Below are 13,408 nucleotides of genomic sequence, written 5' to 3'. Positions count from 1 at the left end.
TGCTTAATAAACACTCTGTTTTTGTGTCCAAAAGATAGGAAATGCAAGAGGTCAGCTGACCATTGTGTAAAAGGAGTGTAAAAAGGCAAATGTTGATGGTGCTGAGGTGCCTGCTGTTGGTGGATGAAATGCTGCAGGGGCAGTGCCCAGCTCTGTAACACAACACAGGGACTTTGCTGGCTCCCTAATGGGTTTAGAGCTGTCTTCAAGACATCTCTGCTGCTGATACTATTCATTCGTTCATACTTCCCTTGATTGTAGGCTCAAAGGGTCTTCTTGTAGCCTAATCTTTATCTGCACTGCTCCCTGCATTTCTCATATTATCCAGAGTACAGACAAAATAGGAGTATAACAGCCTTTGAAACAGTGTTTCTTGGTGTTCCAGATCATTCTTAGTCAAAATTTAGATGAAATAAATCCTCCCAAGAGAGGCTGGAACAGCCAGCCAAATCTGATGGCTGTGCTCATTGAGTGGCTCCATCTGAGCACCATCAGAAATTTGCACTTGGGCTATTTCTGCTGGAACCTGTTTTCCAGAGTCTCCAAGAGAAATATTTCTGTTTGCAGTATCATTTTATTAAGTTTTGAGTACTGCAGGTTTTTTGGTGCATATTAGAGCACAGAAATGATGGTGTAAATGACATGTTTTAAAATTGAAGAAGAAAACATAATATTTTAACCTTTTATTGTTTCGGGTTTTTTTGTTAAGTTTCTGAAAGTTACCTTCTGGTTTATCTTTTAAAATCCCTCTCTGTTTCCTTTCAGGAAATCCCAAAGGTGCTATGCTGACCCATGGAAACGTGGTGGCGGATTTTTCAGGCTTTTTGAAAGTGACAGAGGTGATTACCCTGAGCTAGAAAATATTGCCATATGCAGAGTGTGTGGGTTAAGCTGTGGCCCTGCATGGGCTGGAAGTATGCACTTGCAGATAAAAATGACATTTTTCCTGCTCAGAGGGCCAAATCCATGGGAATGGAGCAAGGCTGAATCTACAGTACTGGAGGGCAGTAAATCCTCTTTCCAGCCCTGCCTCCCAGCCTCTGTAGGGCACTAAAGGCTTCTGAGAAACAATGCTGACTTCTGCAAATCAGTTCATTAACTCTTTTTGAAGAATTAGGGGAGCACACAAGCCCTGTACAGTTGCAACTGGTGCTTGAAGAGGAGTTCAAGCTCCTCTTGTGCTTTTTGTGTCCCATTGTGCCCAAAAATGTCACCATTTATTTGAAACCTCTCTGCATACAACGTGTGTATGTATAAATATATAAATATAAGAACATCCATTATTTATTACCAGAATGGTTAATGGTTAATGCGAGGTTAATTTAACTGATATTCCAGAATATCTCAGGTTTTGTTATATATATTTCTAATAGAGCATAACAGAGTGCTGGTCAAGTACCTTTATAATACATACAACATGTAAACTCATGTTTAGAAACAATATAGGAAGCAAAGTCAGTTGACCATGACATAGTAATGATTTTATGCATCTTATATAAAACAAATATAAATAATCTATTTTCTTCTAGTGAGCAGGCAATTCTATAAAGTAGTTACATGCACATAGGATGGACATTTGGTTACCTCATATCCCTTACTGGTCTTATTGTTGATGTTGAAATTACTGCAGTTTTATTACATTAATACTGGAATTTTTTGAGATTTCCGGACCTCTGGTGTAAAGAAATTGAGTCACGTGATGTAAGAAATCCCACTGAACCCACATGTTCCAATGTTTGCAGGACTGAGCCTCCAAAGTGTGCAGGACAAAATGCCAGCGGGGGCTCCTCAGCATGGAGCTCTCCGTGGCTTCAGTGGCAGCAAGAGGCACAAAGGAAAGCTGAGGCGTGGAGAGGCCTGAGCTTCTAAGGGCAGGAATTTATTTTGGAAGAGCTCAAATTTAGAGCTGAGGGAACTTGGCATCTTCCAGAAATGGTCCATAAAAATGGATCTAGTGTTTGCTGATGGAGTGGGACTCTGATCAATCTCAAAGATATCAGATTGAGACCCAAGTCTAGTGTGATTGTAAATTTGCTATCTCCAGTCACCAGAGTATTGCTGGCAGGGGGTAAATGCCTGTAGCTGATCCACAAGATTTGGGTAATGTCTGATGCAGTAATGAAATAGAGTAAAGTGTGAAACACTTGAAAGTAGTATAAATTAAAGAAATAAAATGAGAAGTTCTGTGGGTTTGTTGTTTACAAGTTCTTGTGGCAGTTTTGCTTAGTTCAGTGATTTTTACAAACCGAACATATTTTGAGTCCAGAGCTTTATTATAAGGTTGTTCTCAAATACCAAGAAGCTGTTTATATTTTTACATTTAACTGGACAAATATGCCAACTGTGAAATGCTATTAAATGGCATAATTTTGGTCTGATTTAAAACCAGATTATTTTGTCTGGACTCTTATAGCAGTAATAAAAAAACCCTGGTTGATATTGAAGGTTTTGCATTACTGTGCTTGCAGAAAATGAAGCCAAATTGAAATAACGTATAAATAGATCTGCAAGCTCTAATGGCTTCATTCAGGCTGACAGACACAATAATATGAAATGGGATGCTGAGAACACCATATAGTTAATGATATTTGACTTTGGTAGGTGATGGTCTAGAGGCCATACCCAAATCTGACCAGCACAGATTTAACTTCAAGAAAATATCCCCTGAGGGATGAACTCCTGTGTCTGCCTCCACTGTATCCCAGGTCATGGGCTATTGATTCCTTCTGAGCAGTGAAGGTGCAAGAGGGTATAAACTGTTAATACTGTGAGCTGATAGATTTTTATACCTATTTTCCACTAACCACCGGCCTTGATGCAAATTATTGGGTAGTCAACCATTCAGTTTTTCTAATCCATAATATTACAGCTAGCTGTACCCTAGGAAATGAAGGTATAAAGGTTATTTTCTTTTGGAGAATGGGTTAGGTAAGGCTCTTGGGGCCTTTGTTTATTCCAGCCTTCAAGAGAGTTAAAAACTTGGCAAAATCAAGACTTTGCCACTTTTCTTCCCCTCTTCCCTTCTTTCCCCTGTCTGTGGGACAGTCATAATGCCCTTAAAATCACATTTTAATCACTTAAAATGATGAGAAACACTAACAGAAGTAATTAGTTCTTGAAGCCTAAGATTAAATCATTAGTTTTCCAACACTTTGATTCAAATCAATGATTAACCGAAGGAAAAGGGAAAAAATGGCTAATATTGACTCTAGTAACACTGTGTTTCTTGACTGGGCTGTATGCAATGTGGGAAAGTGCTGCTCCTGCAGAGCCCTGCTGGTGTCCAGGGGGCTCCTGCAGGTTAGCACTGGGATCCTGGGGGCTCCCACAGGTTTGGCCCAGGATCCTGCTGTCTGCACACAGCTGAGAGCACAGAACAGGGTCTCGGCACCTCCTGGTAGAAAGCAGTGAATAAAAATGGGATTCTCCGTCAGGGTGAGCCTCCATTCCCAGCGTGAGCTGCGCGGGTGCAATCTGCCTTCTGCCAAGGAGAGCGCTCTCCATTGCCCTGTGCGTACATCTCCGTGCTCTCTACTCCTCTGCTAACTGAGCTCCATGATGCTGTGGCTTTAACGCTTCCCTGTGTCCGCCGCTCCCTCCTCTCTTGACAATCTTTACCCTTTTGCTCCTCTGGTGCCATTTTTCTTTTTATTATTTTATGACTTTCTTGTTGTCTTCCTGTCAGTGTTTCTTTCCTTTCTGTCTCCCATGCCCTTCACCTGCAGAAAGTGATCTTTCCGAGACAGGACGATGTGCTCATCTCCTTCCTGCCTCTGGCTCACATGTTTGAAAGAGTTATACAGGTAAGAAACCTGCCTGAACTGACGAGGCCTCGTGGGGCTCCTTGTGTTTTCTTCCAGAGTCAGTGGTCTCCTACTTGTGAGGATGTACACATTTCCTATTTGCCTTTAGCACACATGTTTGAGAGAATGGTACAGGTAAGGTCATGGTGTCAGTGGAAATCATCTTTTTTCCACGCCAACAACAAAAAAAATAAAATAAAATGAATAAAATACTAAATAACCAGTGATATCTTGTAGCACTAAAAAGGCTTGTACTCCAGAAGTGCCATGTGCATAACACCAGAGCCATGGTCTCAGTGACATGGCTGAATCCAGAGCGAGGCCAGGAGTTTCCCAAATTCTTACACCTGGCTCAGGGATTGAGAAACAGCCCTTCAGCCATGAGCCAAACTCATGGCTCATTCAGCTCAGGGCTACTGCCACCTGAGCAATTTGTGGGACAGCTTTTCAAAGCACTCTAGGATGAGGTGTCCTGTGAGTCAAGATAATTTCATGCCATTTTCTACATCAGCTAAAATGATGTTATTGCATAAATAACATGATCTGCAAAAAAAAAAAAAAAAAAAAAAAAAAAAAAAACCAACCTGGCAGACACTGAAAAAGAGGAAACAGATCATGGTGAGATGGTGAGACATGTGATCCTCCTAGCAGGGCAACGTGGTGGCCATTCACTGGAGCCTGTGTCCCCTGGGAATTATGGCAGATCCAAGGTCTTGCCAGCCCAAAGAACTGACTCCATGTCTCTTTGGGAAAAAAAAAAGGGTGATGACTTGTGCTGCAGTTTGTGAGTTAGGCAAGTCAGGTGAGACAGCCACATCAGGTCTCCTGGCCTGAGAAGCTGCAAACTTAAAATTGATCCAGTATGTGAAGATTGGATCTGGATCCAGTTGCAGCTCTGTACTTTCTCAGGGAGGCCTGTTTCTGGCTGAAAGGACACTTTCTGAGTCAGACAAGCATCTGCATGTAAACCTCCCACTTCTTAGTAAAATCTGTGCCAGAAATAATATACTTTTCCCTGTTAAAACTCTCACAAATTGGAAGTAAAAGCCCATGAAAGATTTGGAGAATTACAGGCCAGCCTTTCTCCACCTGCAAGGCAAGTTGGTCAGTGTGCCAGCACTGTTCGGGCAAACAAGAATATAATTATTCAAAATTCATCTGATGGGTTGGCAGAAAGAAATTAGAAACATTGAAAATGCTTTCATTTCATAGGATGTTGCTGTACTGAAAGGGACAGCCTCCAAAATATGTCCAGGTTTATCCTCCCATCTGAAACAGCTTAATATAGAGATTTTTTTCAAAAGGACTAAAAAGTAATTTTCAAAAGCATTTTGAACAGCAAGCACCACATCAGTGGCCCTAGTTTTAGACAACATTATTCATCCCTGGAATTTACAATTAAAAACATACAAATACATTCTTTAAAGCTAAAAATTTCTAGTTGTTATTTTCAATTCCCAGTGAGCACTTTTTAAATTTATGTGCAGTGTAAAGCACAAATTCAGTAGTGTGATTTTCATTAAACCCACATCACATGTGTAAAATTCCTGTGGTTTCAGCTGATGGAGACAGTCTCTAGCTGCCTGACAGAGCAGTGAGAGCAATTTGGTTAGTATTGCAGATTTTTAGGAGCAGCACAAAAAACATGGATGTATCTCAAGGAATTTTCAACTTATTTAGTTATATGGGGAAGACAAGCCCACAAAAGGGAGCTGAAGTTGTCAGTCTACTCAGGAAGGCTGGGCTCAGCTGTCCTCACAGGCACTTGCTGAGGACACTTTCTCCTCCATGCACTGTAAAACCATGGGAGAAGTGCTGGTCTCCAAATGTTCTTCAGTGATAAAATGCCAGATTGACCCAGTCTGAGATGGCTCCTTGGCAGGGTTACTGGTTACCAGTAACCAGCTACCAGCTGGCTCATGGCCAGCAGCCCCTCTGCCCCATCTCACATACTGAGCTCCATTCTGCTGATGAGGAAAACATCTTGCTTTGTTTTCCAGTACAAGGCTTCTGGATTTGTAATTTCCATACAAGTCAAGCACCTTTCATGAAGTGGGCTTCTATTTCTGGGATACAGGATCAGGCACTGTATTGCTAACGTAGTTTATATTGTTGTATTTAAACAAAACTAAAGTATTAACATCTAAAAATTGGCTGCTGCTCCGTGTTTTATGATGTTTCTTACTTTGCATTTCTGTATTGACGATAGGTCCTCATGCTGTGAGCTGCTATGGGAGGGCTGGGCTTTAGGAAAGTTCTGATCCAGACTTTGACCATAACTGGGACCTCTCTATCCCCATATGCAGGGGATGAAGGGAAATCCCTTCTGAAAATTTTGATTTCTTGTTCTTCCAGAACAAGTGGTAAATTTGGCGGATGCTGAATTGCTTGTACTGAAAAATGCCCAGAACTATTTGGATATTTCTATTTTCTGCACAATTTATTGTTACTTCATTGTACTTCCAAAGTCCCGTTTTTGCCATATTGCAGAACAGAAATTCAGAAAAGGTGCTTCTGCGCTTGGGAGGAGTGCTTTGCTTTGGGAATTGAAAGCAAAGGGGTTACATGTGTTCCTCTTTCTCCCCACCAGTCTGTAGTATACTGCCACGGAGGGCGAATTGGCTTCTTCCAAGGAGATATTCGCCTCCTGTCTGATGATATGAAGGCACTGCGGCCAACCATCTTCCCCGTGGTGCCACGGCTGCTGAACAGAATGTATGACAAGGTGAGTTGGATTTTGATTTTACTCTTTTTGGAGCAATGGAGTTTATGTCCCTTTACTACTCATGTGGGAGAATTCCCTTAGTCATGGAGATTTCTCAAGCAGATGACACTAGCTCTGACTTGCTAGACACATTCTCACCCTGTGTAATGGATACAGCTACTTCAGTGAGTAAGTCTGTATTATGCCTTACACAGACTCCAGACACACTTATCACGTGTGAATATTAAATCCCTCTGTATTAGCCTCCTACCCTGTTCTCATTAAGATTACCAGTGACGTTTCTAGAGATACAGGATTTTTTTCATCACAAAAACATCAGTCAAACCTGGCTGCACAAGGACTTTTTGTGCCCTTCAACCAGATTTAAAATTCAAATCTTTCATTCTGGTGGCAACAACAGCTGGAAATCAGAAATTTCAAAAAGCCTTTAAGATTTAGGCAGTGTAAATGCGACAGTGGCTTTTGGATTTACAAATCTTTAAAACTAAGGTAAAGGTATTGCAAGGTATTTAAGACAGGCACGTCTGGTCATCATGTTAAATCTGTTTGACCAGCTGGGAATATTTATTCCTCAGAAGACTTATCTGCTAAAGATAAGCTTAAGCACAAGCTACCGATTTAATTTTTCCCAAAGGTCAGGGCTTCTGTGCTTTATTAAGGGGACAGGCATTGTGGGTTTCTCATTTGTGGAGGTGGAGTTTGTGCTGGTGCCTGATTAAGCTGAGGTAAATAAAGCCCCCTTCACCACATCAGTCACCACTGATACCTGTTCATGTTGCTCATTCCCTTTTGCTCAGGTTTCATGAACTTCACTGAACCCTATCACAGAAATTATATAGTAAGAGCAACCCTGTCAATCCAGTTGAAGCCTGGACCACCGTCCTGCCTTTTCCCCCTGAAGGAACCACATGAGCAATAGGGAATGGGGCAAAACACATAATTCTTTTTTCCCTGACTAACAAACCCCAGTGTAGCCTTGTTTACCTGTGCTGCCAATGTAACTGTACCCACCTGGCTGCGTGGGTGTCACAGGGAGAACAGGTGTTGATGTGCTCCCTCTTCCCTGTGACACCTCATCTGCCATCCCGTGTCCTGCAGATCTTCAGCCAGGCTGACACATCCCTCAAGCGCTGGATCCTGGAATTTGCGGCGAGACGGAAAAAGGCTGAAGTTCGAAACGGCATCATTAGAAATGACAGTTTGTGGGATAAGCTTTTCTTTAATAAAATACAGGTAAGTGATTCAAGAAGTGAGTCCGAAGTTAAAGAGCTCTAGTTTCTTCTAGCAATGACTTGTTTTCTGACAAGGGAGTTTCAGACAGCAGGAAAAATTTCTTCATGGATAGGGTTGTCAAGCATTGGAACAAGCTGCCCAGGGCAGTGGTGGAAGTGTTAAAAAAGGATGTGATTGTGGCACTTGAGGACATGGTTTAGTGGTGAAGATGGTCCTAGGTTAATGGTGTGACTTGATGACTTTAGAGGTCTTTTCCAGCCTTAACAATTCTATGAGCCTATGATTCCTTAAAGTCAGTGTAGTCCACTTGCGTGATGATGAACTGTGGGCAATCACCACTCACTAAGGAACAACAGACTGGAAAATGGAATAGAAAAAGGGAACTGAACACAGTTTGTTGCTCCATGAAGTTTTGCCACATTTATTTTTATTTATTGGTTTTGTTTTTAAGCACCATGCATAATGTCAAAATTTCAATTCTCTCAAGGATAACTTTCTAGAGGGAAATGGAGAAACACAAGGCAGGATAAGATGACATTAGCCACATCCCTCTTCAGCAGCACCAAGAAATCACTAATTTATGGAATGGTGCCAAAAATTTTTTGCAGCTCTCACATAGAAACTGTACCCCTGCAGGGGAGGAAAGGTATCTAGGAATGAAATTCAGAAAGGTGGTTATGAAAAGGAGTCGCTGATGAAAGAGATCCTGCTCCAAAGTTTTCTGCAAAATCTCAACAAATAGGATTGGATTTAGGGTTGGGTTTCAGTTGGGCATATTCAAACCTACTTTTCCTCCTAAGAAAAGAAAGAGGGTTGAAAAGAAAAAAGCACACATGAATCATGGTTTAGCAACCACGAAGAAAGAAATCGGAATGCCCTTCTGCTTCCCACACATCTCAGTAAAAAAAGAGATTAAATTGGGTTTAAACCATTTTTTTGGGGGGCCTCTGTACTACTCCAGGAGGCTCTAATTACTTCATTTTTTTAATCGGATGACTTATCTGGAGACATGCCACTTTATTTTTAACTAAAGAAACTGACTGTACTTGTGGTCTGTGGATTAGTGTCCTCAGTGTGCCGATAGCAGAGTTCACCCAGCCGGGAGCGAGCCATGCTGCATATTGATGCGAGGGCTGGCGAGACGGGCAGACTCAGTCAGCAGTTGTTGTCTTTTGTGCTGGGTTTTCTTTTTTACTTCTAGAATAAAGAAAAGGAAATGAAAGGGGAGGAGAAAGAAGTAAAATAGGACACAGGAATTGATGTAATACCCTCCAGAAATATTTGAAGGTCATCTGCCTTAAAAAAGGGACAACTTTATTTTAGAAGGCTTGGGAGGCAATTCATTAAAACCAGTGAGGTGTAAGTAAGCAAAGAAGACTGGATGGGGAAGAGTCTGTTTTTCCCAGCAGTTCCCAGAGCCAGGTCTGCAGCCTGCCCAGGCTGAGCAGCTTGTCCTGCCAGGGACATGAGCACTCCTGTCTCTGTACACAGAATGGGGTTTTATCCCTCAGGAAAACTTCAGAGCTAGTTGGTGTTTCCATACATGGCCACATCACAGAACCACAGACTGGCAGGGTTTGAAGTCTCCTTGAAGTTCATCTAATTCTGACTCCATGCCGTGGGCACAAAATCCTGCACATCTATTCTAGAGAGAGCATTTTGTGCAAGCTCATGGTTTTGCCATCTGCAGTAGCTTCTAATGCTTTCTTTTGTTTCCTCCTGCTACCAAACAGGCAAGTCTTGGGGGGTGTGTCCGCATGATAGTGACAGGTGCTGCGCCTGCGTCCCCAACCGTCCTGGGTTTCCTCCGCGCGGCCCTCGGATGCCAGGTGAGTTTGTATGGCTGGTCAGGGATGTACATCCACTGCTGGCAAGAGAACACGTGGTATTTAAGAAAGGAGATGGGTTAGACCCTCAGAACTGCATTTAGGACAGCTGTACCAGGATGGATCAAACAGCAGGGCTTGGGGCAGCCATGAAGTCCTGGTACACCCGGAGCTCAGTGGGGTGGGAACAGCCCTGGGATGGTAGTAACAGGCAAGAGATGTTTTCACTTTGGGCATCTCCCAGAAAAACCCCTCTCAGCACCAAACTGAGTATGTGAAATTAAATGTGTATGTGCAAGTCCTGGGAACTTCATTATACAAATTTTATTCTATATATAAATAGAGGAAGCTAATCCTCAGACATCAGCCTAACCCACTTGAGGTGTCCACTGCATTATTTCTCTGTGATAGGAAGCCCAGGGCAACTGAAAGGTCTTATTTGAGAGCCTAAAATTAGTCAAGGAAAAAAAAAGTGTGGATTTTCAAAATGTCCCACAAAAATACCATTTTTTTCCCACTAATAAGTTCCTCTCATAGTGTAGCATATGTCCTTACTCAAAGGCTAAGTGCTCATCTCATCATTTCCTATTTTCAACAATAGAGATCCATGGTCTTTCCTAGTTATGTAAATGGAATTTTGTACACTAGAAGTCAGGGACAATGTCCCCATGGCAAATGGGCACTCACACATTGCAGCTGCAGCCTCAGCTCACAGGACTGTGCAACAGAGGGCAATGCTTGGGATTTCAGTTTATATTAGCAAAATCTTTTATGGTCTTTTAAAGATACCCGTCTCTTTGTCAGGTTTATGAAGGCTATGGCCAAACAGAATGCACAGCTGGATGCACTTTTACAACTCCAGGTGACTGGACATCAGGTAATTCTTTTCTTCCACCATTTGAAGAAATAAAAGAAATGCACTTTCCTTTAGGAAATTTTGGACTGTAACATCAAGGCCAGGTTGGATGGGGCTTGGAGAAACCGGATCTAGTGGAAGGGGTTGGAATGAGATGAGTTTTAAGGTCCCTTCCAACCCAAACCACTCTATGCTGTTTCAGAACAGGTTTTATATCCAAAGAGGAGGTGTTGGCATTTAGCTTTAATAGTGCAAAACCTTAATTAAGGAAACTATTTCTGCACACAGACACAGGTCCTGCAAGAACATCCAGTGTATCTACAACTATGCAAGTAACTAATGATAAAATGGTAATTACTGTTTATAGGAGGGATGACAAGTGACTTGATAACTTTGATTTCCAGGTCATGTAGGAGCCCCTTTGCCCTGTAACTTAATCAGATTGAAGGATGTGGAAGAACTGAATTATTTTGCTTCCAAAGGAGAAGGAGAGGTAGCAAATCACATTTTTATATCAAATTCTCACTAGTTAACACTGTATGAAGTAGTTTATAGAAGCATTTTACCTTTGTAGTGTGCATGGTTGCTGATGTGTTACATCATGCAATCAGGAAAGGAAAATGGAAGTTTAACAACAGAGCAACACAGAATTAATGAAAAAGGAGCTGTGGAAGTACTTCCAGCCTGATTCCTTGAACTGCTAAGACTGAATTAATTAGTTCAGCTAAGAAGAGCTGAATTGCTATGATTTCTACATTTCTGTGATTTCTATACTACACAAAAATTAAACTTACTGAAATAACTTTGTTATTTTTAACTGCAAATGGAATGCAAATCAACTTCAAACAAATCAGTTTTGCAAAACATACTTCATATTTCCATTAGCTTGAAAAAAATTCATAGATAGTTTAATAACCCAATCTATTTTAGTTTCATGGAGCACAGTCATTAAAATATTTCAAATTTTGCAAGTTAATACTTAACTTGTATTTATAGCAGAACAAGAAAATAATTAATCATCAACCCTGGTTGTTTTGCAGATCTGTGTGAAAGGACCCAATGTGTTTAAAGGTTACTTGAAAGATGAAGAGAGGACAGCTGAGGCACTGGACCAGGAGGGCTGGCTTCACACAGGAGACATTGGCAAATGGTTACCTGTGCGTACTGGACACACTCAGAGTTCTTATGGCAATTGTATTATCCCAAGTAAATTTTCAAGGACTGAACTTAGGTCTCCAAGCAGGTCTATCTTTACAAAGGATTGAGTTTATATTTGGAGAATAAGCATTTGAAAGCACAACAGGCAATTGAAAGCTCTGTTAAAGACAGACTGCTTGCTGAGTTTCTGTGATTAAATAACTTCTCTGGGAATTCTCATTTCTTTCTCCTAACAGAATGGGACCCTTAAAATTATTGATCGGAAAAAGCATATATTTAAACTTGCTCAGGGAGAATATATTGCACCGGAGAAGATAGAGAATATCTACATCCGCAGTGACCCTGTTGCTCAGATCTATGTCCATGGAGACAGCCTGCAGGTACAAACCAAGCTTTCAGAAAATCTTACTTTACTCTTAGTAGTTAGAAGACAGAGCTGGGTGTGAAGGAAGGGAAAATGTGAGTGGATCACGCCACATTGTCTCCCTCCTTCTTTGGAGCTGGCTGACAGCCAGGCAGGAACTGAGCTGCTGGTGTGACCCTGAGCAGCTTAGAGAGAATGCTGTGGCCAAAGATCAAGCTTTGAAGTTGGCTTTGGTGTCACTCTTTGGGTCTCCAGTGCCGTCCTTTGCCACCCTGCCTGTGGTAAGCCAGGAAAACGCAAAGCCACTGCTTCCTGCCCCCCACACTGCCTGTGCATTCTGACCAACCTTGTTCTGTTAGTTTGCACATTTATACACACACCTACAGCTTTTGAAACCAAAATGGCAATTCATCTTCTGCATTCAATTCTCACAAGCATGAGCCTCCCCTTCCCAGAGTTTGCCTGGAACTTGCAGGGCCATGGGAGTTATTAATGTCCAGGAGGAGCACAAACCCAGCTGAGGATACTAAAACTTCTGGTAAATGCAAACAGAGAAACTTTTATCTGAGAAAAAGGTACAGCCATCAGAATGTACTTCATGATGAGATGTTAGCAAATTATTGACATAATTAAACAAGAAGTAGTAAACATGCAGAAATTCAGCTGACTTGTGTATTCACTTCAATGTAAAGCCTGGAATATGGTTCAGCTTTTGCCTGCAACTCTCCTTCTCCTTTACCTACAGGCCTTCCTGGTGGGAATTGTGGTGCCTGATTCCGAAGTCATGCCAGGTTGGGCAAAGAAAAGAGGGTTTGAAGGAACATATGCAGAACTCTGTAAAAATAAGGTTTGTATCTGCAGTACAGACTTTTTTTGTTTGTTTGTTTGTTTGTTTGTTTTTTGTTTTTTTTGCTGTAGCATTATGTATGCACAATACTGTGTCTAGGAATGACTAGTTCAGTGACAAGAATTACTTCCTTACTGAACATTCAGCAGGGTTGACTGGACCCAGTGATATGTGTTGACTGGTGGTACTGACCTCTGCCAGCTCTGGTGTGGGAGGGCCAAGAGTCTGTCTTGCAGAGAACAACAGTACAGCACGAGGAAGGGTTGTGTTTGCTTAGATTTCTTAAATAAGACAACTAAATAAGTCTTCTCTGTGGTGACCAGCAACAGGACCAGAGGGGAGGGTCTGAAGTTGTGTCAGAGGTTGGTATTAGGAAAAGGTTTTTCCCAGAGAGGGTGGCTGGATGCTGGAACAGGCTTCCAAGGGGACTGGTCACACCATTAAGTCTGACAGAGCTCAAAGGAGCATTTGGATAACACTCTCAGGCACGTGGTATGACTCCTGGGGCTGTTCTGTACAGGGTTGGGAGTTGGAGTCCATGGTCCAGCTCAAGACATTCTGTGTTTCTATAAAAAGGACCCCAGTCTTAAACACAT

The 13,408-nt window shown here is 41.9% G+C and overlaps 1 protein-coding gene across 5 annotated transcripts in view; it reads left to right on the top strand.

Annotated features, from left to right (window-relative positions):
• ACSL6 (acyl-CoA synthetase long chain family member 6) overlaps window positions 1–13,408 on the top strand; it is a 57,881-nt gene that overhangs the window by 37,316 nt on the left and 7,157 nt on the right. For 3 of the 5 annotated variants that reach the window (XM_031506013.2, XM_077786700.1, XM_077786699.1), the window contains exons 10-19: window positions 766–839; window positions 3,726–3,938; window positions 6,394–6,528; window positions 7,627–7,761; window positions 9,495–9,590; window positions 10,392–10,464; window positions 10,848–10,936; window positions 11,484–11,600; window positions 11,838–11,981; window positions 12,711–12,812. In XM_031506013.2, coding sequence (XP_031361873.1) covers window positions 766–839; window positions 3,726–3,938; window positions 6,394–6,528; window positions 7,627–7,761; window positions 9,495–9,590; window positions 10,392–10,464; window positions 10,848–10,936; window positions 11,484–11,600; window positions 11,838–11,981; window positions 12,711–12,812 — 1,178 coding nt within the window. The remainder of the gene's footprint in view (window positions 1–765; window positions 840–3,725; window positions 3,939–6,393; window positions 6,529–7,626; window positions 7,762–9,494; window positions 9,591–10,391; window positions 10,465–10,847; window positions 10,937–11,483; window positions 11,601–11,837; window positions 11,982–12,710; window positions 12,813–13,408) is intronic. The other 2 variants (XM_021549494.3, XM_021549495.3) reach the window with 2 other exon arrangements.

The sequence above is a fragment of the Lonchura striata genome, chromosome 15 (assembly GCF_046129695.1).
Source record: "Lonchura striata isolate bLonStr1 chromosome 15, bLonStr1.mat, whole genome shotgun sequence".
In the NCBI taxonomy this organism is placed as follows: domain Eukaryota; kingdom Metazoa; phylum Chordata; class Aves; order Passeriformes; family Estrildidae; genus Lonchura; species Lonchura striata.
Note: the sequence above shows the minus strand (reverse complement) of the source record. Positions and strands in the feature narration are given on the sequence as shown.